At 39.8% G+C, this 23,989-nt stretch overlaps 1 protein-coding gene across 2 annotated transcripts in view; it reads left to right on the forward strand.

Moving 5' to 3' along the window:
• The window catches only part of Cacnb4 (calcium voltage-gated channel auxiliary subunit beta 4), a 247,799-nt gene extending 227,715 nt beyond the window's left edge, over window positions 1-20,084 (forward strand). For both annotated transcript variants that reach the window (XM_055600066.1, XM_055600067.1), the window contains 2 exons: window positions 11,261-11,446; window positions 13,738-20,084. In XM_055600066.1, coding sequence (XP_055456041.1) covers window positions 11,261-11,446; window positions 13,738-13,998 — 447 coding nt within the window. In that variant the 3' untranslated portion in view covers window positions 13,999-20,084. The remainder of the gene's footprint in view (window positions 1-11,260; window positions 11,447-13,737) is intronic.
• Window positions 20,085-23,989: the final 3,905 nt, after the last annotated feature.

Below are 23,989 nucleotides of genomic sequence, written 5' to 3' on the forward strand. Positions count from 1 at the left end.
TTGTTGCCAGAAAACACCTTCCGGATCAGAAGGCACACAGGATGGGAAGGGGTGAGTTAGGCTGGGAAAGGTGACTGTTACCATAGGCACTCATGAAGCGGTAGGTTAGTCACGCCTGTGCTTGCTCAATTGACATGGTTTTTGCGCCTAGGCTTCTCTAAAAGAAATGGACATCTTCTTGGTTGGCTCACTAGAGCTTTAGAAATATTTACAAAAGGGTCATTTATGCTCTGTGAAAACATAGAATCCAATTCGAGTACTTGGAGAGGCATCACAGCGTGGCAGTTCAAAGCATAGACAAGCTATAAAAACCTAAGCAAGATGGCTGCCGCACGAGATTGGGGTGAAAACTCAAGAAGAAGCACCTGTGTGCATGTGTGGGAAAGTTCTTTGAACAATGGCTGGCACAGGGTACATGCTGTTGAGGGGCCACTCTCTGGTCTGTTACACTCCATGGGGATGTTCCTTTTGGGTTCCCTGTTTTATTGTACCTCCCTGCCATAGTGGGCTTATAGTCACTATGTGTTAATGGAGTGAAGAATGAATGAAAGGTCGTATAGGCAAGAAAAGCAAGAACAATGAGACATCCTTTCATTAGATATTTAACATGGGCCAGACAGCTTGCTGGATGCTTTCTACAGATTATCTCACTGTGAACGAGTGATATAGGCAGTCTACGCTCCACATTTTTGCTGAGGTAGCGAGAGCAGAGTTGATCAATGAGTTTGGTGAGATCGTGTGGCAAATTAAGATTAGAAGTGGTTCCATCTGGATTCAAAGCTGTTTCTTCTTCTATATCACCCAGCTTCCCCACACGATACATTTACCATGTCACCCACCCAACAGGTAAGTCCAGAGATCTATGTTTATTGCCAAATTGACTACTAAAGATGTCACTTACAGAGTGGACTGTTTGGTTAAAACACCAAGAATAAAAGAATGTGTCATCTAACCCCTGGCCCTGTAATGTTTCACAGTTGAAAGGAAATAATCTTTCCTGAAGATTATTTCTCCAGTTCAGTGAAATAATCTTTACAGCTACTAAAAGCCAGGAACTATGCTATTCTTTTTACTTTTTAGTATGATCCTAGATTAGTAGTTGTAATCAGTATGGCATTCTATTAAGCAGTCATTAAAAATGAAAATATCTTTTCTTTTTTATGTCAGCTTAATAAACTTGGTCCAAATAATTACTAGAAAAAATAATTTATTAAAATTGCGGTATTTGAACTACTGAGGACAATACTGAAGTTTTAAAAAATTTTATTTACTACAATTTATTCATTTTGTATACTAGCTGTAGCCCCCTCCCTCATCCCTTCCCAATCCTGTCCTCCCTCCCTCTTCTCCTCCTATGCCCCTCCTCCAGTCCACTGATAGAGGAAGTCTTCCTCCCCTTCCATCTGATCCTAGCCTATCAGGTCTCAGCAGGATTGGCTGCATTGTCTTCCTCTGTGGCCTGGTAAGACTGGCCCCCCTCAGGGGAAGGTGATCAAAGAGCCAGCCTCTGAGCTTATGTCAGAGACAGCTCCTGTCCCCCTTACTAGGGAACCCACTTAAGAGACTGAGCTGCCATTGGCTACATCTGTGCAGGGGTTCTAGGTTATCTCCATGAATGGTTCTTGGTTGGAGTATCAGTCTCAGAAAAGACAAGTTTTTAGAGTGAAGAACTTCACTAGCTTCAGTAGCCTTAACATGCAAGGAACCACCACCTACTTTCAGTGCGCCAACTAAAGAAACAAGTGATAAAAACTAAAGGAAGATGATTCAATATAACCACACTGGGAACAAGAACAAAGGGATTCAGAGGTTCCCTATGAAGTCCACTTTCAGGATGCTGACATGAAGTTTAGGCAAGAGTTCCTGGTATGGCCCAGCTCATCATTGACACATCACCATCTCTATTTGCCCTACAAGCTGGCATCTGTGGAAAACCTTTTTTTAGAGGACAAGTTCTTCCTTTCTCTCCAGGGCTTCAGCCTTCCCCTTCACCAGCAAAAGGAGAAAATTCCAATCCCTTGGAGTCCATTGTTTCAGCAGTGTGATTAGCCCAAGATAAATTCACAGTGTCTTTTTACAATGTCTGGCAGGATTGCTACAAGGGGGCTTATACAGTGGTGTATCTGCACAACTTGCTACGTCTGACATAGGTAGGACCAAAATTAGACATATTCATACAAAGTAAGAAACATGATGGGTCTGTCTCCAGGTCAGCAGTTTCAACTGTCAGAGTACTGGGAGGACAGCCCTCCTCTATTATTCCCAAGAGAGAGACATCTTTGTTTTGAATAATTGGTCAGATAGGCATTTTCAACAAGCAGTCAGAATAAGTAAGGTTACCTTGTACCTAACACTGTCTAAGCATGCACCATTGTGTGCATAGCATTTGTCATTCCGGGAAAGAATCGTGCATTCTCTTTTGGCCCACGTGAAGAAATGTTCAGATTACAAAAGCTAGGAGCAATTTTTAAATTTGTCTGCATTTAATCCCTTTACTTCAAGACCATTATTATCATTGTCGCCCAGAGATTGCTCATCACTGTGTCGTTTTAGTTCCGTTAGGAGAATCTGCAGCTTGCTTACATGGCTTCTGTGTCTCCAGTCTGTGGAATCAGCAGATTCCAATAGCAGGGTCTCACACTGCAGTGATAGTACAGGCAGCAGGTTTTGGAAAGGGACCTCTCAAAGGACACTGAAGAAATAAAAATAACTTTCTGTAGCTAGAAGAATAATTCTAGTTCCAGGGACTATTGGAACAAAGGAGGACCATACAGTTTCCTATAGTATGTACCTTAGCATTGGGTTCCATGGGAGGATGTTGGATGATACGGGGCTGGATCTAAAGATGTTTAAGAAAATGCTTATGTAATGCTTTGCTTAGAAGCCCAGTTTTGCTAAATTCTCTTTGTATCTCCAGTAGGATAGGGGATATCATGTGTTTCTCAGTAATGTGCCTATAGGTCTTTTTCCATGGAAAAGCCTGTGGGTTTAATGTTTCATGGAACACTTAACAGGAATACAGTTCTGTTACAGTCTTCTCATTTTACAAGTGAGGGAACTGAAAGCAAGAAAAGATGAACTGACTTCCCAAAGGCCAGATGCCTTGGGCAATGATAGTGTCTTAATCTAGGGAGACTCTAGGTCAGTGGTTCTCAACCTGTGAGTGAGACCCCATTGGGGGCTGCATATCAGATATTTACATTACAGTTCACAACAGTAGCATAATTGCAGTTATGAAGTAGTAACAAAATAATTTTATGGTTGGAGGTCACCACAGCATGAGGAACTGTATTAAAGGGTTACAGTATTAGGAAGGTTGCAAACCGCTGCTCTACAATGGTTGATGGCAATGGCTTAGTTACTACATATATTAGAATTTCTGTTGCTGTGATGAAACGCAATAACCAAAAGCAACTTGGAGAGGAAAGGGTTTGTTTCATCTTAAAGCTTGTAGACCATCACCCAGGGAAGTAAGGGCAGGAACTGGAGTTAGAAAGCTGGGAGAATGAACTAAAGCTGAGGCCAGAGTGGGACTCTGCTTACCAGGTTGCTCCTTATGGCCTTCTCAGCCTGCTTCTTAAAGCACCCAGGACTACCCGGAGGTAGTACTGTCCTTCTGTGAGATGGGTCCTTCGACATCCATCATCAATCAAGAAAACATATGGAGGCATTTTTCTCAGTTGAGGTTTCCTGTCCCCAAATGACTCTAGTTGTATCAAGTTGACATAAACTGACCACCACATTGCATACTCCTCACAAGAGAGAATCCTGGGTTCCATGGGGAAGGCTTTTGCTAGGAGAAGGGTCAATAAACTTTTTAGTAAAGGGCCAGACGGTAAATAATTTGAATTTGTTGAGACACCTGGTGTTCTTTGCAAAACTATTTAACTTTGCCTTTTAGTAGTTAAGGACAGTATGCACGTAAACCTTGGGAATGACTGCACTCCATTCAAACTTTGTAGAAGCAAGAGGCAGGCCTAAGGCAGCCGAAAGAAACTGCCACTCTTCTTCTAAGACAAGTTTTCTTACTTATTACTGCAAAAGAAATGGTTCTGAACATTTCAACTTCAAACAGAGCCTGGTGGGTAACATTCATCTGATGGCTGCCTGACCTCTCAGCAGGGGTGAGTAGGAGGGACTCAGTCAGTTCTTCCTTTCCTCTTGGTTCAGATCCAGGGTCATGAGCCCTTTTCTGCAGGGCCTGTGGACTTCTCACATTGTACCTATATGATCAAATATTGTTACTAAGGGCTCAACTTAGATCCCAGCCAAGGATCTGCACAGCATTTGGCTAATCGGAATGGTCGTGGAGGCTACCTAGATCCAAGGAGATGGGGACATAATGTTCCAAATCAGTACAGGGAGGACCAAAATTTGTGGCTGTTTAAAAATCTGCTCTAGGAAGAAAAATAAACAGAAAACTAGGACAATAGGCTACTGGGAGGCAAACAAGAAAGTTTCCCCAAGTGCTGCAAAGTCGGAACCACTGCGGACTCTTAGCTGGATTATGTTTTCTTGGTGTGGGTCTACACAGTATATTTTTAGATTTCAATTCAATTCTTCAGGGTATTAGTATCTTTTCCTTTTCAGAGAAGTGGAGAATAGTGCATTTTAAGAAGGCCAAGTTTAACTTGTCCCTGTACTGTGGTAATAAGGGTTATGTAATGCTTGGCGAGAAAAGCAGATAGACAATTGGATGATAAATGAAATATAATCCTTTAATCCCACTTAGTTACAGGCTGGCTTGTGTTACCAAAAGCTGACCTGGTGGCTCCCTGGATTGTGTAATGACTTTTTATGTGCATTAAATGACATTGGCCACTTCTACAAGAGGCAGGCTCATCTTCCCTGCAGAGGCTTGCTTGCAAACCTTAACAGTTTGAGAACCAGACTGGTTCTCTTCTATCCTGCTTTATTTCTGTTGCTGAATGGACTCCAAATTGTTCTATCATGCGTGCAATTTCTGATGGGAATTTTCCACTGCCCAGTTCCAGTAATATTTAAATTACTGAGAATCATATGGAATTCACTCGTCTATTTGACATATTTTCTCCATTGATGTATTCATGATTATGAAACCCTGGATGACCACCATTTAATGTTTTTGGGTTTTTTTGTTGTGTTGTGTTGTGTTGTGTTGTGTTGTGTTGTGTTGTGTTTTGTTTTGAGACAATGTTTCTCTGTATAGACTGGGTTGTCCTGGACTCATTTTGTAGACCAGACAGGCCTGGAACTCACAGAGATCCGCCTGCCTCTGCCTCCCAACTGATTAAAGGCATGCACCACCATACCCAGCCACACTTACATTTAAATTTTAACATTGCTTTTGAAAAATAGAGTAATCTGTTTTAAAACTTTCCTTCATGAAACAAGGCCTCACCTGATCCAATTTTCAGGCTACACATTTCTAGAGATTCCAAGCACCCAACCGAAGCATAGCATGGTGGAAGTGGTTCCTTCCCGCCAGTGCTGTAACACATAATTGACATAAACTTAACAAAAACACTTAGTGCCTTTTCCCTGGACAAGCACACTGCGGATTGTTGTTATGGTCTTTGAGGAATAAGAATGGGAAGCATAGAAAAACATGGGTAGGAAAATATGTTGGGATTCAAAATTAGTGTCCCTATATTCTTTCCTTGGTGTCAGCTCCACCAATTAGTGGCAAAACTGATTGTCTCTTTTGTTTAGTGCCTTTAAAAAGCGCTTCTGCCTGAGCCCGTCACTATTTTGTTGGCTTTACTTTATTCCCACAGGACCTCTTAGATCCTTAAACCATAAAAGATGCCTAAGCCTGGACTCTAGTTTCCAGTTAGTAGTTGAACAGTGAGTTGAGCACGCAAGACCTCAGAGACTTCAGTAATACAAAGAATGCAATTTTGAATGTGAAGGTATTGTTTACTGGCTGGTTATTATGTAATTCATACTGAGCCATCCAGCCATGTTGTTTTACTGACTAGCATTTGCTGGTGATTCTTCTTAAATGGTGGCACCTTAGAGGCCTCTTTCTATTACAGCACTAAAGAAGGAGGTCTACAGATGCCTAGTATTGCCTGCTTCCTCTGAGAAATAGGAAAGGTGCTGTGCATGATGCTGTCTCTACGCACAACAAAATAGTGAAAGCAAAGTATAAGCCATGGAGCTTGCACACATATGATCCCTTGTCTAGCTAAAACTCAGTGGTGAATCATCTTTTTAAGAGGTAGAACTGGGGGCTGGAGAGATAGATGGCTTATCAGTTAAGAGCACTGTCTGTTCCTCTAGTGGGCCTGGGCTTGACTCCCTGCACCCGTATGGCAGCTTATAACCTTGTGTAACTCCAGTTCCAGAGAATCCGATGCCCTCTTCTGACCTCTTTGGGCACCAAGGATGCGTGTGTCGCACAAACACGCAGGCAAGAACACTCATACATATAAAGTATATAAAAATTATTTAATTTAAAATTAAAGGGAGGTAAAGCTAACTGCATAATTCGTTTCTAAGATTTCTAAGCTTTGTGTTAAAAATACTAAGTTACAACTTCCTGAATAAACATGTTGGACAAGATACATGAGTAGTTTGTATTTTGTGTTCATGAAGGAAAATTTACAAGTCATTCCCTGTATGTTTTTCCCTACTAAAAGAACAGAAACAAATGAAATTTACTCCATTCCTCAGATAGGACCTGAACATTAAGGTTTGTTTTGTAAAAACTGGAGTGACCATTTCAGTTTGCTCCTTGTCTGGGTTTTAGCACAGCCAACCAGCCACAGCAGGACTCAGTCCCCAGTGAAACCCCTTATCAAGGAGGTGGGGAAGTGCTTAGGTGTTTTGTTTTGTTTTGTATCAAAACCCTTCAGTTTCCTGCCTCTTCCCAGGCTTGCTTTTCTCCAAGCTCTGAGTGTATGGTAGGCTCATTTCTCCCACCCAGAAATCATGATGCTTTTGTTCTCAGTATTTCTGAAAATGCTTATGCAGAAAACAGGTCTCCTGCGCTCCATTCCTGACACCTTGACGCCGCTGCTCGCTTGGTGTTTGCTTTCTTTAGCAGCCACACAGATTCCACAGGCCTCGGCTGCAGAAAGGGCTCCATCCTGGGATGCCAGAGGTGTATGACATGGCAGCTCTCTGGAACCTGCTCTGTTCCTTTGAACCGGGGGGCATCGCCACAGGCATGATGGCAGAGGGGCAAACTGTCCAATGCCTGGGACTTTTGCTTATTAAACAGCTCTCTTTGTCTCTTCCTATACTTAAGACTTTCTGCATTGCATAGGAAGCAGCTGACTAGACAAAACTTTTACAGTCATTTTAAAATGTGGCAAAGCTGATTTGCAGAATCCACTGAGTCGCTTCACTTTGAATTTCTCTTTGAGTTTGTATATTTTTTTAAATCCTCCCCCGCGCTCATTCTAGTGCATAGCTCTATTCAGCTGTGTTATTTCCTAAACAGAAAAAAAAATGTCAAAACACATAGTCTGTAAGACTCTTCCCAGTTAGAAGTAAGTATATATGTCAAGGTCATTCAGAAGGTGAAAGTTGCTTTCTCTGGACTCTTGAAAGCTTAGGAGGAGGTTCAGAGCATCCTCTACCACATAGCTACTGTTCAGAAGTAAAAAGGCAGTTTGCAAGGACTGACCAGGCGTTAGCAGATAGCCCTGAGCTGATGTGCACACATTCTACCCGTTGGCGAAGGGAAGCACTTTATTAAAATGTCTTGTAATTAGCTGTGCTGATTGTGGTTTCCATAGTGACAGTGTAATGGGGAACAGCCAAGTACATATACACCTCGCCACTTTGAAGACTGTTTTTTTCTCTTTACTTTTTTTTTCATTTGGATTATCAGATATTAATTGTACAGATTAATGGGTCCACTGCTCTCCATTAACACACTGTGCACACACACTTCTGCAACATGGAACCCCCACATTCACCCACCACCCTTCCCCGTTCCTAAAACTCCCTACATGTCTCTATTCCCCAAAGCTTTTGTCGTCCCCTGCCTTCTGTTCCATTTAGACCTTCCACAGGATTGACTTCCTGGTTTCCATGCGTTAATGAGGAGGCCCGTCTGGCTGCATTAGCATTATTTCACTCAACACACCTTCTCCCGTCCATTCCATATCTTTCATGTCTGGATAGTATTCGATTGTGTCATTGTCTGGCATCGTCTTTACCCATACATTTATGATAGGGCATCGAGATTGGTTCCGTATTTTGGCTACTACAGATAGAGCTGCAATGATCTGGAGAGTGCAAGTTCATTTTACATATAAATACTTCATCTCAGGTCTTGTGATACTTCCACTTTTCGTTTTGTGAGGAGTTCCCATTTCTTTTCCGTAATGACTGCACTACTGTGTAGTTTCACCAAGAGTATTTGAAAGTTCCAATTATTTCTTTATCATTATTATTAATTACTCTTTATTCACCCGTTATTTCTTATATTTTGGTAATAACCATTCTAACTGGAAAGAGATGGTGTCTTAACTGTTCCTACTTTTGTTGTGTGGTTTGTTAAGAATCAAACCCAAGCTTAGGAAATGCTAGGCCAGTGCTTTAGGGCAGAGCTGTGTCTCCAGCCCTTGTTTTGTTTGTTTATACACAAGGTCTCATTCTGTAACCTAAACTGGCCTAGGATTTGCCTGGCTGACCTCAAACTTGTGATTCTTCTGCCTTAGCTTCCTGTGTGTGCTGGGACTATAGGCTTGAGCTAACACACTGTGCTCTTTGTGGTATGAGTTACTTTTCTCTTATAATTAGTGAAAGTGTGCTTTTGGTATGTGCTTGTTGGATATTTGTATGTTTCATTTTGAGAAGTATTTGTGATGTTATCTTTTTAGTTCCTTCTGTGTTCTGAATGTCAGTATTCCATTTACAGATATTTTCTCTCAATCTCTCTTAATCCTGTGGTCTGTTTTGCTGTGTCAGCATCTTTTAGTTTGCCATGAACTCGTTTGTCTGTTTTTACTTTTGTTGCCTGTGTATTTAGATTAATAATTCTCTTCCTATATCAATGTCTTAAAGTAGTTCACCTGTTTTCGTACTTCATAGTTTCAGGTACAATTCAGGCTTAAGAGTTAGATCTTTGATCCATTTTGAATTGGGTTTCCTATGTGGTGAGAGAAAAGGATCCACTTTTATTCTTCTGCATAAACTTAACTAATTTTGTCAACTATTTCTTGAAGATAGTCTTTTTTCCACTATTATGTTCTTATCACCTTTGTCCAAAACTGTGTTGGGATGTAGTTGAAGGCCACAGCACTTGCCTAATATGTGGGTGGCCCTGGTTCATAGCATCACACACACACAAATAGAGAGAAAGAGAGGAGAGGGGGAGAGAGAGAGAATGCCACACACACATTGATAGGATCTTTCCAGCCAAGGAAAGGTCTTTAATGTCTTATTGGGAATAAACAAGCCCATACTAATGATACAGACCTATGCAATCAAATTTGCACAGTGGATAGCAACAATGAGAGGGTCAACAGGGTCCCAAATATGGTCGCTAAGTCACAGGATGTGTGAAACAATGGAGATGGGTAGAGCTGAGAGGGCCCTTCAGTGAGCACTGTTGTGATGCTGGAGTTTGTGCTAACCAGGAGAGGTTTTTGATGGTAAGAGAGAGAAGCTTCTTTGGTTTACTTAGTGGGAAGTGAGATTTACAGTGAGAGTTTCTGGCATTTAAAGTTCTGTGTCTTGTGGACCACAAAGATCTTCTTTACTTTGAATACTCAGCTGAGAAAATACTGAAAGGATTAATGAAATGTGCATAGAAAACACATTGGAAATTCTATTGATTATATGGACCTGTGCTTACTTACCTGGCCAGGATTACCTGATATGGCTGTGAGGAATGAAACCAGGCTTGGGTGGGAGGAATCATAGCAGGACTAAGTCTGCAACAATTTTTTTGAAAGCAATCAGACTTTTTATACCTTTATCAGAAATAGAATATAGTGGCAATTGCCAGGATCTTCTCAAGTGAGTCAGTGTGCACTGAAGTCACTAGTTTCCAAAGTCCCATGATAAAGGCCTTCAAATTCCTTTCTTGTGGGCACAAAATTTTCAGTAAAGGTTGATACAATAAGCATTTAGTGGTAGGCTAGGGTAACAGCTCAGTGGTAGAGTATGTGTTTAGCTTTCCTGAGTTCATGGTTCAACCCTCAGCAAGAAAACTAAGCAAATAATAAACACCAGAGAGGAGATAATTTACATAGTAATGACAGCTTCAAAAATCCTTTCTTCTAAGCACTGAGGAGAATGACCCCACTGGGCCACCACCAATTCCTTGCCTTCTTTGTTGTCACTAATCTTCACCCAGCCATACAATGCAGTAACTATGCATGTGGCTTATTGGAATGTGGTGAAGGTGGTGGGAGAGGGAAGGTTCACCACCACCCCCTACTTGTATGGGATGTGCTAGCACTTCCCTCTAGAATGACTTTCTCTTGGTGAGGCACCAAGGTTTCCTGCCTTTCCCTCCAAAGAGTCTGTGCTGGGTATAACACTTCTCCTTCCCAGGCGCACTGCCGTAACAGAAGAACTGCTTCCCACTTCCAGGGAAATGTTGAGCTGAGTCCTTAATGACATAGACACAGACATCAACTGCTTCTTGTGTGGTTTCTTTATTCCCCGGTTAAATTCTCTTGTTCTTAGCTATTTCACAAAACAATCTCATGGTATACAATCACTGTTGTGTGTTTTCTAATATCAGTCCCACCTTTCCTTTCCTTATTGTTTTATCATGAGACAGATAAAATAGTTTTCATGACCATTATGAAAATGAACTATGTCCTTATTATTACCCTCAACAGTTACTATAATAGTTATTCCAAGGGCATGGTCATAGCTCCAGACATTTTCAGAACTCTCTTTTTAGCATCATCAACTTGTTTCTTTTGGATTTTGAAATTGATGGAATTCAGCTATATAAGAATACATGGACAAAAACGTGAATGTGTTTTCATATTTGTGGTTTTTTTTTTTCTTGTTATCACTTTTCAAGACAGGGTTTCTCTGTACAACAGTCCTGGCTGTCCTGGAACTTGTTTTGTAGACCAGGCTGGCCTTTGAACTCACAGAGATATGCCTGCCTCTGCCTTCCAAGTGCTAGGATTAAAGGTGTGCACCACTGCCTGGCTTCATCTTTTTCTCTTTAAATCAGGAAAGATCCTAATATTTAATTGTCGCTGTTACATATGAGGAATGCTACTTCTGCCTTAGGTAGAGTTTTCAGTAAAACCTACAGTAGAAATATGATGGGTTTTCTTATAATCTGCAGGAAATGTTTGATGTTATATTAGATGAGAATCAGCTCGAGGACGCATGTGAACATCTGGGCGAGTACCTGGAGGCATACTGGCGTGCCACCCACACAAGCAGCAGCACCCCCATGACCCCGTTACTGGGGAGGAACGTGGGCTCCACAGCCCTCTCGCCATATCCCACAGCAATCTCGGGATTACAGGTACTGCTTTTTTATTTATTTATTTTTTTCTTTTAGGCTTATAACTTCTGCGCCCTTACTTTCAGGATCTAATAGAGAACTAATTAAGATGAAGACTCTGGTTGTTCTTCATCTGAAGAGACATGAGAGGATATTGCATTTTTTTAAAAAAAACTTAATTGCTGGGGCTCCGCAATTAAGTGCAATTTCCACTCTATCAGAGGACCCTGGTTTAGTTCCCAGCACACACATGGGGGCTCACAATCATGTGTAACTCCATGGGTGCCAGGCACACATGTGTGCACAGACATACATGAAGGCAAAATATTTATACTTATAAAATAAATAAACCTTAAAATTTGTTTCAATTAAAGAAGAAAACTAAACCTTACACTGGTCCCGACCTGTCATTGAGAAAACGTGCCCTCCCCGCAAGTTTCCCTTCCTGGAGAATTTTGCTTAGATCAGTTCATCTCTGGTAGACTTAATATCTAGTCAGCATAACTGTTCACAGCTCCTGCATGGCACCACGGACAGCTAAGAAAGATAGATCAGGACAGACAGACCTTCGGCCTGCCTTTAACTCTTCATGTTCCACAGGCTGCTGAATCTGCCCTCCACCTTGTACAAACAGAATGAGTGAGCAGATTTGGAAACGGTGATAGATCCCTGAGTTTCCAGGGGTACCTAGGGGCCTGCTTTGGCCATTGTAGGGATCTGAGGAGAAGCAGAAAGGAAGTCAGAGCTCTGTTTTTGTTTTTGTTTTTCTACTCTGTTGCAGTCAGAACTAGATGTTGGATGCCAGGGGCATGATATAAAGGGAGTCCTGCCTTTCTGCATTAATAACTATTTACCATGTATCAAGCAGCTGGAATAGATCCAAACCCTAGGCTGAGAAACATACAGTCAAATGAGCCTCTTGGCAACATGACTGGTCTTGTTTTAATGGGTTATAAGGATAGTCAGAACTGAAGATTTTTGTAGAGTTAACTCTAAGCTAAATGGCACTCTGAAATGCTATTGTAAGTACGTTACTCCACTTCAGACAACACCTTTGTAAGGAGAAAATATGCAAAATACATTAATTTCTCTTGAGGCTAGAAATGAGTATGGGAAATGGACATAATGTGATAATGTTCTCAGCGTGTCTGTATTCACCAGCACTATTTCTTGCCTTGTTTTCCTTCTTGTATGCCTGTCTGAGAGCAACAGTCCCATTGCTTAGCTCTGGTTAGCAAAAAAGGGAATGGATTAATGACCCAGTAAACTCTGTAGTGTCAGAGGGCCTAATGTTGCACTTTGTTTATAACACATAACTAGCCACTATACAGTAGTTTTCTCAGCATCATTATGCGTTAACTTGGTGCCCTTTATCCTGAGGCCTACTTCTCCCAGGAACTACAGGTGTTTGAGGGCATGAGCTTTGACCCACTGAATGAGTTTCCTTCTGTGTGAAGCTGATGTACTTTGGGAAAGAGGTACGAGGGCCCTTGGTGTCACCAGGTTCCTATTCTAGAATCCATGTGACCTACCTAAGCTGGTAGACACAAATAGACAGGTACTCCTAAAGAAAGAAAAAAAAAATCAGATAACACATTCTGGGCCATCAGATAACTGCCTTATGATGTTAATTTCAAGTAACACTATTAAAAGAATTTGGCTTATGTCTGAAGATCATTTTTGCAGAACTCAATTAGGAAAACAAGAATATATAAAGACCCAAATTAGCTGGCTCCACAATACTGTGTATTCCCCTGGAAAGAATATTGCTGAGAGTCTCACGTTCATGTCAGATACAGAAACAAATACATTATTTAATGGATAGTACAAGTAGTAGTTTCAGTAGTGTTCTTTTTCAAAGCTATAAGGTACATCAATCTTGAGCAAGATAAAGTAAATGTAAAGTCAGTGACTTTAGAAGGAGATTTGTATGAATTCATGAAAGGAATCAAATAATACATCTTATTCTAAATTGTAGTTCCTAATAATAAAATCATCATTCTTAGAATAGGAAGAGAATTATTAGGTCTATCTAAATTCATTAAGCTCTACTGAAGAGTCAACTTTCAGATCTGTGTTTCAATAGGAAGCATAGTCATCCAGCATCATACACTTACAGACACAAACTACCAGTAATAAAGTATCTATGTGTGTTGTATCCCAGAAAAAAAAAAAGACAAGGTATTCCAAGCAGAACGTCTGTTAGATCAGTTAGCGGCTCGTTTTACAGACCCTGTCACCGCACATGCGCTAACATGTTCAGTTGAATGAGGCTGACCTTATCTAACCAGTGAACCGCCTGATATTTTTAGAGTCAGCGAATGAGGCACAGCAACCATTCTACAGAGAATTCTCCAATTGAAAGGCGAAGCTTGATGACTTCTGATGAAAATTACCACAATGAGAGGGCCCGCAAGAGCAGGAACCGCTTGTCCTCCAGCTCCCAGCACAGCCGAGACCACTACCCTCTGGTGGAAGAAGATTACCCTGACTCATACCAGGACACTTACAAACCCCATAGGAACCGAGGCTCGCCTGGGGGATACAGCCATGACTCCCGACATAGGCTTTGAGGCTGCCGAAACAAACAAAAATCATCTGTTGACAATTTGCCATAGCACTGCTAGGATAAACCAGTCATCTTAATTTGGCAAGCACAGCACAGTATCTGCTGTGTGGGTGGGATGCTGTCATTTGATTTAAGGGGCAAGAATTAAATAGAAGTACATTATGCCCTTGAGTCTAGACGGGTAGTAGATGCCCAATCACATAGGTATTTTTAAGTGCTACATTTACATAATAACAGTACCTTTTGTTTTCTTCATAGATTTTAGACACATCAATTTGTAATTTAGGGTACTTGTCAAGGCACATATAAAATAATTTCCCGTGTAGGAAATTCCAAATGACCAGTTCCAGTTGGAACCAATTTATAAACCAATTCCTGTTGGAATTTGGGTGAATTGACTGGAAAGTCTACTTGAGCATGTTGAAATCAATTGAAAAATTGGAAAAAAAAAACCAATAAGAAAATCAAAATACTAATAGAAACCAAAACCAGCTATGGTATTTATTTGCTGGAAGCTAAATTTACACTTCAAGGTGGACTATATAAACATTTTAATAATATGTTAATGTTGCCAGAATGGCTTTTCAAACTTACCAAATGTATTGATAGTGCCAAAAAAATTCTCAGAAATCTTAATGCAGAAATTATATAATCGCCTCAGATTTTAATATTTTTATTTTCCTAATGCAGCTGTTGTATTCAAAGTGTTTTGCTTTCTGTTCAGTCAGTACCGTTAGCCAGTTCGAAGCTGACTAAATAAGGGGGAAAATGTGAATAGTAAAGACAAACCCAAGCATGGCTAGTTAGAGGAAATGGAAGATGAGGTGTTGTTTCTTCTGTAATCAGTCTGCACACAACTACACACATCTGGAGATCCGAAGTCAGGTAGCAGAGGTGTGGCCGGACCTTTCTGGGCACAAAAGTAATCGGCTCCAGATGCGAATCCATCCATCCACTGCACACTGACACCGGTTTAGGAGTTGTGCCAGCATAGCTGAGTGTCTTTCCCTCACATTACTCAGTCTCTGTCTTTGACTATAATGAATGTTTTGGCCATACACCACAGTTTTCAAATCAAAGGAACAACTTCTCTTTTATTTTTCATGGGCATAATCAGATTAGGTACTAAAAGTTATGTTTTCACAAAATAACTTTAGGAAAAGTTAGCACACCAAAATCAAATATTGCAGGGAAAAAAAAAAAAAAACCCTTACTGATTCGGAATGTATTGATTCACTCAAAGCAAGTTTAAAGGCAGTTTGAAGGCAGGGCGTGAGTGAGTTTGCAGACTGCTCTGTGTTCTTGCTGGTGGACAGCCTTTAGATTCCAATGAGTCTGTACACGGTGACCACGTCCTACAGTAGTAAAGAAGACTTTAATTGAAGAAATTCTTGAAATTGACCCTTTTATGCAAGAAACAAATGTCTTTGTGAAAGGACTTATTTCTAAAATGACACAGCGCATTTGTTTTCTAAAACCCCAGTTGGAGCTACACCTGAGTCTCTTTCTAATAATGGCTTGAAGTCAATTTTTGAAAACAAGTATAATGTATTTTATATTGTTACTTTTCTCCAAGAATTTCAAGATCTGAGCCCTCAAACTATGTCCCAGTTCATTAATTTTCCTTATCGCGAGTATAAAGTTTAATTCCCTTAAACAGTTATTCATATCTTCAATCCCATCAACTCTATGTGCCCCCTCCTTGTCTTGGCTGTATGTGCAACCCGTTATGAACCTGCTTATCTGATAATGAGGCTGCCTGAAATTTTGTAAGTAATCTCAAACATTTGATACATTTAAACATGGGCTCAGTAAAATTGACAAGCTAATATATGATAGTGGCTTGTGAAGCTCTTTTGTCACCTAGCGAGGCTTACAGAATTTTGTTAAGACATTTAAGAGAGCTATATTCACTGGGCTCTTTAATAAGCATATAATCTTCCATTACTAATACTTTGTTAGAACACAGAAGAGCATTTTCCAGCAAACAAACTATATTTATTACATGTATAGCACATATTTGCATGAGAAAGAAAACATTAGCCAAACATTTTCCTGTATGCTTTACTGGTTTCTTGTTTGTGCGCATTAAAGCATTTAATTGCAGAGAGTGCACTTGGGTGTATAAATCTAGAGTAGACTGCTGTTCAGCTTTTTCTGCAGTAGCATTAGCAATTTGGTCATTTAACTACTTTAAGATATTTATATTTTATGGCAGGTAGCTGTAACAGCATTTACATATATTTCCTAGTCAACAAGGTTTCCATTTCTTTCAACTTTCAAGAGTCACTTGTTTTTCAAGCCTTCCAGCCTTTTTCTTTTTTCCCCTTTTTGGTATTACATGTCATGCTGAAAGAGGGAGACCCATTTAATCTGTGCACAAAACTCATCCATCATTTGCCATCAAAATTCCATACCTATTTTGCTTTGCAGCCCTATTAAAAAGCTAACAATATTGGAAAGGGTGAAATGTATATTTTTGATGAACATATTTACTGTTTCACTTTAATTTTGAATATCTTTCATCGTCCTATAAATTTCTCTCCTTCTAATGGGGAAGAGATATGACTCTTTTTAAAGGCTCAGAGTTGCTTGTATAAATGACGAAAATCCAGATATATACTAAATAAAAAGTTTTATTTCTGCCAAGCATATTCCACAGGTTCTTTTTAATAATACATTTCACTCAAAATGGCAAGTGATGACAAGCAGGAGAAATATTTCTGTATCTTTTGAGGCAGTTTTCACTTATAGAATAGACCACATTAGAATTCTGTGATTTTTCATCATATGTAATAATGCAGACATGTGCAACAATGTGGAAACGTGGTCCTGGAAAAGGAGGAAATGTAATTTGTGGGTCCTTTTGTTTATTTCCAAGGCTATGATGTGACTACAAGATCATAATCAACATGGTTACCTTGCTTATATTAACATTTAAAACAGCACAGAATAGTATTTTTAAATAACTATTTATGCTCTCTCATCTTTATATAGCTTACTGGGAAGAAGACTGAAATTGTTAGCAATTAGACTTATGGTCTTTCCTAAAAAGAGTCTCAATTGTCTGACTATACAAATCATTGCATCTCATCCGTAATGGAATGAATTTTAAAGTCTGAAAAAATTGAGACAATTATTTGTTCCACTTTAAATAATCTGTTATTTACTCGAATTATTATTGTTTGCAAAAATGTATTTTTAGAATGTTAACCTCTTTTCATACCTGCATACTTGAACTTGTCTTTTGTGTGGGGGCCTTAAATTTCATAATAGAGAACAGAGGAAGTAAAAAGGGAATGAAGACAAGGAAACTGTGGTAAAGATAGCTCACAATCTTCAACTCTTTAAATGAACATATCCCAAAATGTTGAAACATAGCATGTCAGTTAAGAATGTTTCCAAGCAACCTTAATTTGCAAGCTAGTATATTTTCTTATATAATTTTATTTTGATATTTGCTGGAAAAAAACAATACAATTACCACAATACAAATTGCCCTCTATTTGAGATGTGTACTACCTCCTTTCTAGAGAAAACAGTCTGTCTTTGAACGGAAAAGTCCTGGTGATAATGTCTATTCTACCAACCTTGCTGCAGCATTAGAAGAGTTAAACTATGCCTGCCCTCTAGACTTCACTCTGGTTTTAAATGCTCTCATCATGGTTTCATTTCTTCAGTGTTAGCAAGGTTTTCTTGAAATTGATCCACAGCTTATCGTGATATGAGTTTGACAAGCAGCAAAGCAAACTGAAAAGGAACTACCTCTGTGCAAAAAAAAAAAAAAAAAAAAAAAAAAAAAAAAAAAAAAAAAAAAAAATGTAGCCTTTAGCTCCAGGTTTAAGGAAGAGAAATTCAGAGATTTGATGTTTAAAGGCAGAGTTGGGTGAAGCTTGACTTCTCTGGGCACCAAGGGCAGCTGTGGACACTTATGGGCAGGGATCTGCATTGTCTGGAACTCCCATGTAATCGGAACAAGGTTCCTATCTGTGTTTTAAATAAATGATTACATAACCCTCATTCTTTCACAGTTGCTTTTGTCTCTCATGACAATATTACGTTTTTTTAATGATATAAAACCAATCCTTGAATGACCGTATGAGTGAAAATTTTACAGGAAATTAGGTAATAAAATCTGTATTATTAGTTCCTCACACCTTTAAATACTGTCAACACTGTAACTGCTACTTAGGTTAGTTTTTCCAGCTGTGTCTATATGGCAAACAGCAGTCCTCTTTGAAATAATGATGATCAAATCAGTCAACTTAAGAGCTGCTGGGTGGACTTTAAGAATAACTTCTTGTTGAGTAAAGAAATCCAGTTAATCCAAATAGTGAAATGGACTTATATGGGCAGATAGCTACAGCATTCAGAAACTACTCTTCAAGCTTTCTTCTTTTGTAAAAGGACCTTTCTCCAATGAAATGGAACCTCTGATAGCAATGTCTCTATTTGTGGGTAAATTAATACCAAATGCTGCATGTAATGAAGGTGTATTATGAGATGATTAGAAAGTATATCATCAGATAATATTACTTAAGGGCTGTAACTCCTACTTGCCATAAATACATATACATAAGAGGGAATAGTGCTAAGCTTCGGTGAATTATAACTTTTCATGAAACTTTCTTTTTGGTGAATGTAAAATGTTCACAAAAAGAGGGGAAAAAATGTTACCAATGAATTTATAGTAGTTTAGGGACTATGCTGACTCTTCCTTGTTTGAAAATTATAAAGACTTAAAATGATAACTGAGTATCAGGTTTCTAGCGTTTCAAGCATTTGGGGTTATATTTTGAACACTTAAAATCTCCCAACAGATGCAGGGGCCTTTCTTGCCCTACTTGCATGCCACTTCACACACTTCACCAAAATCAGTGTGAATTCCGTATGCACAGGGGTGTTACAGAGATGGGGTCATTAATGCTATATCGTTGCATACTATTTTTCATATGCCTTACAGTATTTTCTGGGATGTTATTAAAATGAAAGCATTTTATTGCCAAAATAAATCTATGTTGTTACTTCTGCATTAGCAGTAGAAAATAATGTAGCAAAAATATATATTGTACAGTACAAAATTATAGTATATATATATATATATTTTGCCAATAAATGAAAATAGATTGAGGAGAAAGAAGCACATTTGTTATAGCACAAACTTACAACAAAACCCACTGTTAAATTTGGCAGTCCTGTTTTTAGAAGTCTGTAAATTCGGTTCTGTGTTTTATCAGATTTATTTCATCTCTCATCTTTGTAATTTTGCTGCTTGATACTTTCCAGCAATTTATTTCATAGACTTGCAATCTGTAGGTGTAATTTACTCATTTTACTCCCTTACATAAAACACGGCAACTTTATTTTGTGTTAAGACTCATACTATATTACTATGTTTTCTATTCCTGTTTCTCCTCCTTTGGTAACAGATGGCACCGCGTGAGCTCACGGGCTCCTCTGGGCTTTGGATGTTTGAGAGTGTATGTTTTTTCCCAGCCTCAAGTTAGAGATCAGTAAAATGTCCCCATGGAAAAATACTAAGTAGGACTTCTTTGTTTTCTTTTCCACTTGATAATATTTGAAGCATAAGTTAAAGTTATTAGCTGTATATTTAAGAGGTGGGAGGGAATAAAAATAAACGTTATTAATAGGAATCATACTAAAAATAACTACGGCAAAATGGTATTAAAAGATTCCCCCTATTCTGAGGGCTGTTGGTATCCCAGGCTATTCCTATGTCTCTGCTGATGTGGTGGGGGAAATGCCTTTGTCAAATGACTTTCCTTTTCTTTTGGTTATTTATTTTAATAATTTGTCCCTTTTATTTTGGTTATATAGATATGCGTAACGTTCTACAAGGCATGCTGGGTAAATACACTATGCAAATGTATACCGTGCTGCATGCTTTGTTCTCCCTCTGCTTTAGTGGCTTTAAAGGAAAAAAAATGTGGTGTTATTTTTGTGAACAAAGACATTTAACAAAAAAAAAAATGCAGAGTGCATGCATAAAGTATCCTAATTTCTATGGATTTGTTTTATGGAATTTAAATGTGTACAAAAACTGCATTAATTTTTTTATATAATAAATGAAAAAAAAAACACTGAAACAAGCATTCTACCTCTCATTTATATTCTGGAAATATACAGAGGAAATGCCAGAAATCATAAAGAATATTCCTGTAGCTTTTAATGTAAAATAAATCTACACATTTACTCCTTGAGGAAGAAAAAGATTCAATGAAGTGATCCTTTCCTAATTATCCTGCTACAGCCTATGCGTTCTCACAAAAGAATGTTATATTAAGAATGTCTAAGTTGCACAGACATGAAAGAAGTGAAATATACCCAAAAATGTGTGAAATAAAGATTACAGAAAATATACTAGATAAACATAAATGTCCTCAAGACACCCTTAAATGTTTTATTGTGGTAGTTGCTAGAAGTTTCCAGAATGACAGCTCTGGTATTCTTTTTTTTTTAATGGTGGAAAAAGTGTATATTTAGAATTAGCCAGCTGGACTCAGTTTAGATGATCCCAATCTTGTTGGCAAACCCAGAGCATCACAATCAGGAGCCAACCGAACACACACCTTCTTCTCTCTGTAGGCCTTATCAGGGTATTAACTTTGGCCACATCGATGCCACACAGTTTCTTCAGGGCCTGTTTGATCTGGTGCTTGATAGCTTTGACGTCCACAATGACAGCTCTGGAATTCTATGGTTGTTACACAGATTATGCCTGGATCTTTCTCACACACAACCCAGAGTTAGTTGCCTGTGTCTGTAACGGGATTGGAATTTGATTTTTATCTCATTGTGGCACAAAAGAAGTTGAAGGGAAATATGTAAGGTGTTTGTAGAGTTAGAGATATAAAGTGACGTCCTACAGCCAAGTTGATTCCACAAACTTTATCACGTTTAATTCTGAAAAATCAGGCAGTGTCAGTTAATAGTCCCAGATACAAGAAAGCTCATTGTCACTTTTTTTTTTTTTTTTGGAATCATTAAAAAAAAAAATAATACAAGCATTAAATGCTCTCCAGCTAGGTAGTAACCTGAAGCATACAGAGCACTGTGCAAATACAGGCTGTTGGCTGTCTGAATAATTATGTTTTTGGAGGAGTCTTAACCTAAGACCATGTCAACAATCAGCCAACAACTCGCAACTGGAAAACAACAGCCCCTTGCTGTTCCATTAACAGGGTAGCTACATGAGACTACCTCTCCTGTCATTAGCACATTTCCATTGGGCTCTAAAAAGAAATCTCGTCTTTTCGTAGAGCATACAGATCAGCACAGTAGTTTAATGGTGGACTCTAAGCACTGCCTTCCAGCGATAACTAACTACGAGTTATTAAATGTCCCTGTGTTTGGATCTGTTACACTTGTATATTCCTTGCCCGACCAGTAAAGTTCTATTAGGTTTACAATATTGTAAATTATATTAGTCACGTCTACTTCACGTATTCCCTTGTGGAACATTAATCTTATTTCAACAGGCAGTTGCTCACTTGGCCGAAGACTGTCCTCAGACAGGCCCCTTTAAAACTGGGGCAGGAGGTAGAAAAAACTGGTCTCAATTCAGGTTCATTCTTGGGCTTAGCTCCTCTTTTAACATCCAGGCATCTACTGAATGTCCTATGTGTGAATTTTCTCTAACTCTCCGCTCATATTATATTAATGACCCCTGACTCTTTGAAACAATTATGTGGAGATTATTTTTGCAATAATCCTGGTATGTTTTTTCCTCTAGAAATTGTTACTAGCCAACTACCTATGTTTTCATCTTATACAAGTCATGGAACTAAAGACCTAATAGTCTTTAGCCCGATTTCTTTCTTTCCTCTCTCTCTCTCTCTCTCTCTCTCTCTCTCTCTTTCTCTCTTTGACTCTGCTTCCCTAATCCCAGCCTCCCTGAGCACGGAAACACAGAGCTGTGTCTTCATGGTAAGAAACTGTCCTACTCTGATTTGGCCTTCCACTCCCTCTGAAGTTGGCTAGAGATTGTTTTTGCTAAGGGAGAAATGCAGGACAATGGTGAGGCTCAATGTTTCTCTTTAGTTCGGAATCACAGTCCAGAGGTTGTTTTCCAATATCTGGTAACAGTTGTTTCTTGTGTTGTATCTGCTCCTTACCAGTAGAATGGTAAACCAGATGTTTTACTGTCTAATGCCTGAAGCAGAAGTCTTTTATGGCATTTTTTTGCTCATGAGTTTAAAAGTTGATAAAATGTTTAGGTCTCAGAAAAAGAAACAAATAGTTTGATATCCCTCATCAAAGATTCCCAGTTACAACTATAGTACCAATTTTGTATTTTATTTATTAAAGTCAACCAAAATACTACTAGCCAAATCACCACCCCCCCCCCCCCCCTTTTTGTGAGGGACACTTGGAAAATAGTCCAGGAGACCATTTCCTTAATACAGTTCTAAAGTACAGAACCATAACTTCACAAGTAACTATGGGTCTGGCTTACGTTACTAAATTGCCAAAGACGTGGGAGTTTGCAGAATGTCTCAAGAGTTGCTAAAGCACTGCCTACACTGGATGAGAATGGAAATACTAAAAGAGTTCATGTAAGTCGGTTATGCAAACATTGATTTTTCTAAACTTCCTATAGGCTATTAAGTAAATCCAGTTAATGTGCAGTTAACTGGTCTAATGATTTTATTCTCCTTTATGTATGTCTCCTCTAAGACTGGCATTTGAACACAAGCCCCCGAAGAAGATGAAGAACTCTTTTTTCTGTATATTGAGATAAGACCGTATGTGGTTAGGAGGAGTCAGGTGGAAGGGTATAGTGTTTCATTTCATGTGGCTGTTGAGGATGAGGTGGTGTTGGGAACAGCTCAAAGTGCCTTTCGCAAGTCTCCTGCATTTTTCTGTCTCTACCTTTTCTTTCCTTCTTTCCTTTTAAAAATCAAAGTTAAAGGAAACAAAAAGAAATGAAGCTGCTTCTGCTTTTCGTTTGTTTATTTTTGTGGAAGAAGTAAACAAACACGGTTCTTCTTTGAGGCAAAACTATACAGTCATCAGGTAATTTCTCATGGATCAACTCTGCTTGTACATCAGAAATATTGCGACCTACCATGCTTAGCTAAAAACAAAACAATTCGGGCAAGAACTCTTCTGATCAAGTTCACCAGCAATTACCTACATTTTAGTTTTCAACCACTTACCCTGCCAGCAGCGGAGGCAGGGCTGGATCCAGTGGAGCAACAGTTCAAACTGTAGGCGAGAAGACCGAAGAACACAGAGAGTATTTATAGGCCATCTATTTGAAAGAAAGGTGACTCTTGAGAGAGAGGAAAAGACATCTGGGATCATATCATAAAGACCAGTGAGTGTCTTGTCTACAGTGTTTTTGGACTCTACCGCTCAGTTCAAACAGTCTTTGTGACCATTAAGGTTTTTAGACTTGAGAATTGTTCTAGCCAAGCGGCCTAAGAGTAGAGGGAGATTGGAGAGGGAAGAGCTCTGAGGTGCAAAGACGCAGGTATGAAAAACTGCAAAAACAACAACAAAAGCCAACGACTTCAGCTGCTGTCTAGGGGTAATGGGCTCAAAAGGGACTTAAGGCTTACCGTCCTCGGGGCCCAAACCTGGGACTTTTGGTGGTGTGTGTAAGGCCAGAGATGGGCATGGATACGTATGGTGGCTCCAGGCTCAGAAACAACCTCCAACCTGGATGCCATTACACGGATCCCCCGCGCAGCCCTCCGCCAGCCCACGGTGCTGCAGAGAAGCCTCCTGGCCCCGCGCACCCCGCCTCCGGCTCCACGCCCCGCCTCCGGCTCCAGCCCCGCCTCCGGCTCCACGCCCCGCCCCTGGCTCCAGCCCCGCCTCCGGCTCCACGCCCCGCCTCCGGCTCCAGCCCCGCCTCCGGATCCAGCCCCGCCTCCGGATCCACGCCCCGCCTCCGGATCCACGCCCCCGTCTCCGGCCCCGCGCCTGCGCGCTCCCCTCGCTCCGCCCCGCGTCTGCCTTAGCGGCCA

This window comes from Psammomys obesus, unplaced genomic scaffold (genome assembly GCF_907164565.1).
Source record: "Psammomys obesus unplaced genomic scaffold, mPsaObe1.curated_primary_1811, whole genome shotgun sequence".
Classification (NCBI taxonomy): Eukaryota; Metazoa; Chordata; class Mammalia; order Rodentia; family Muridae; genus Psammomys; species Psammomys obesus.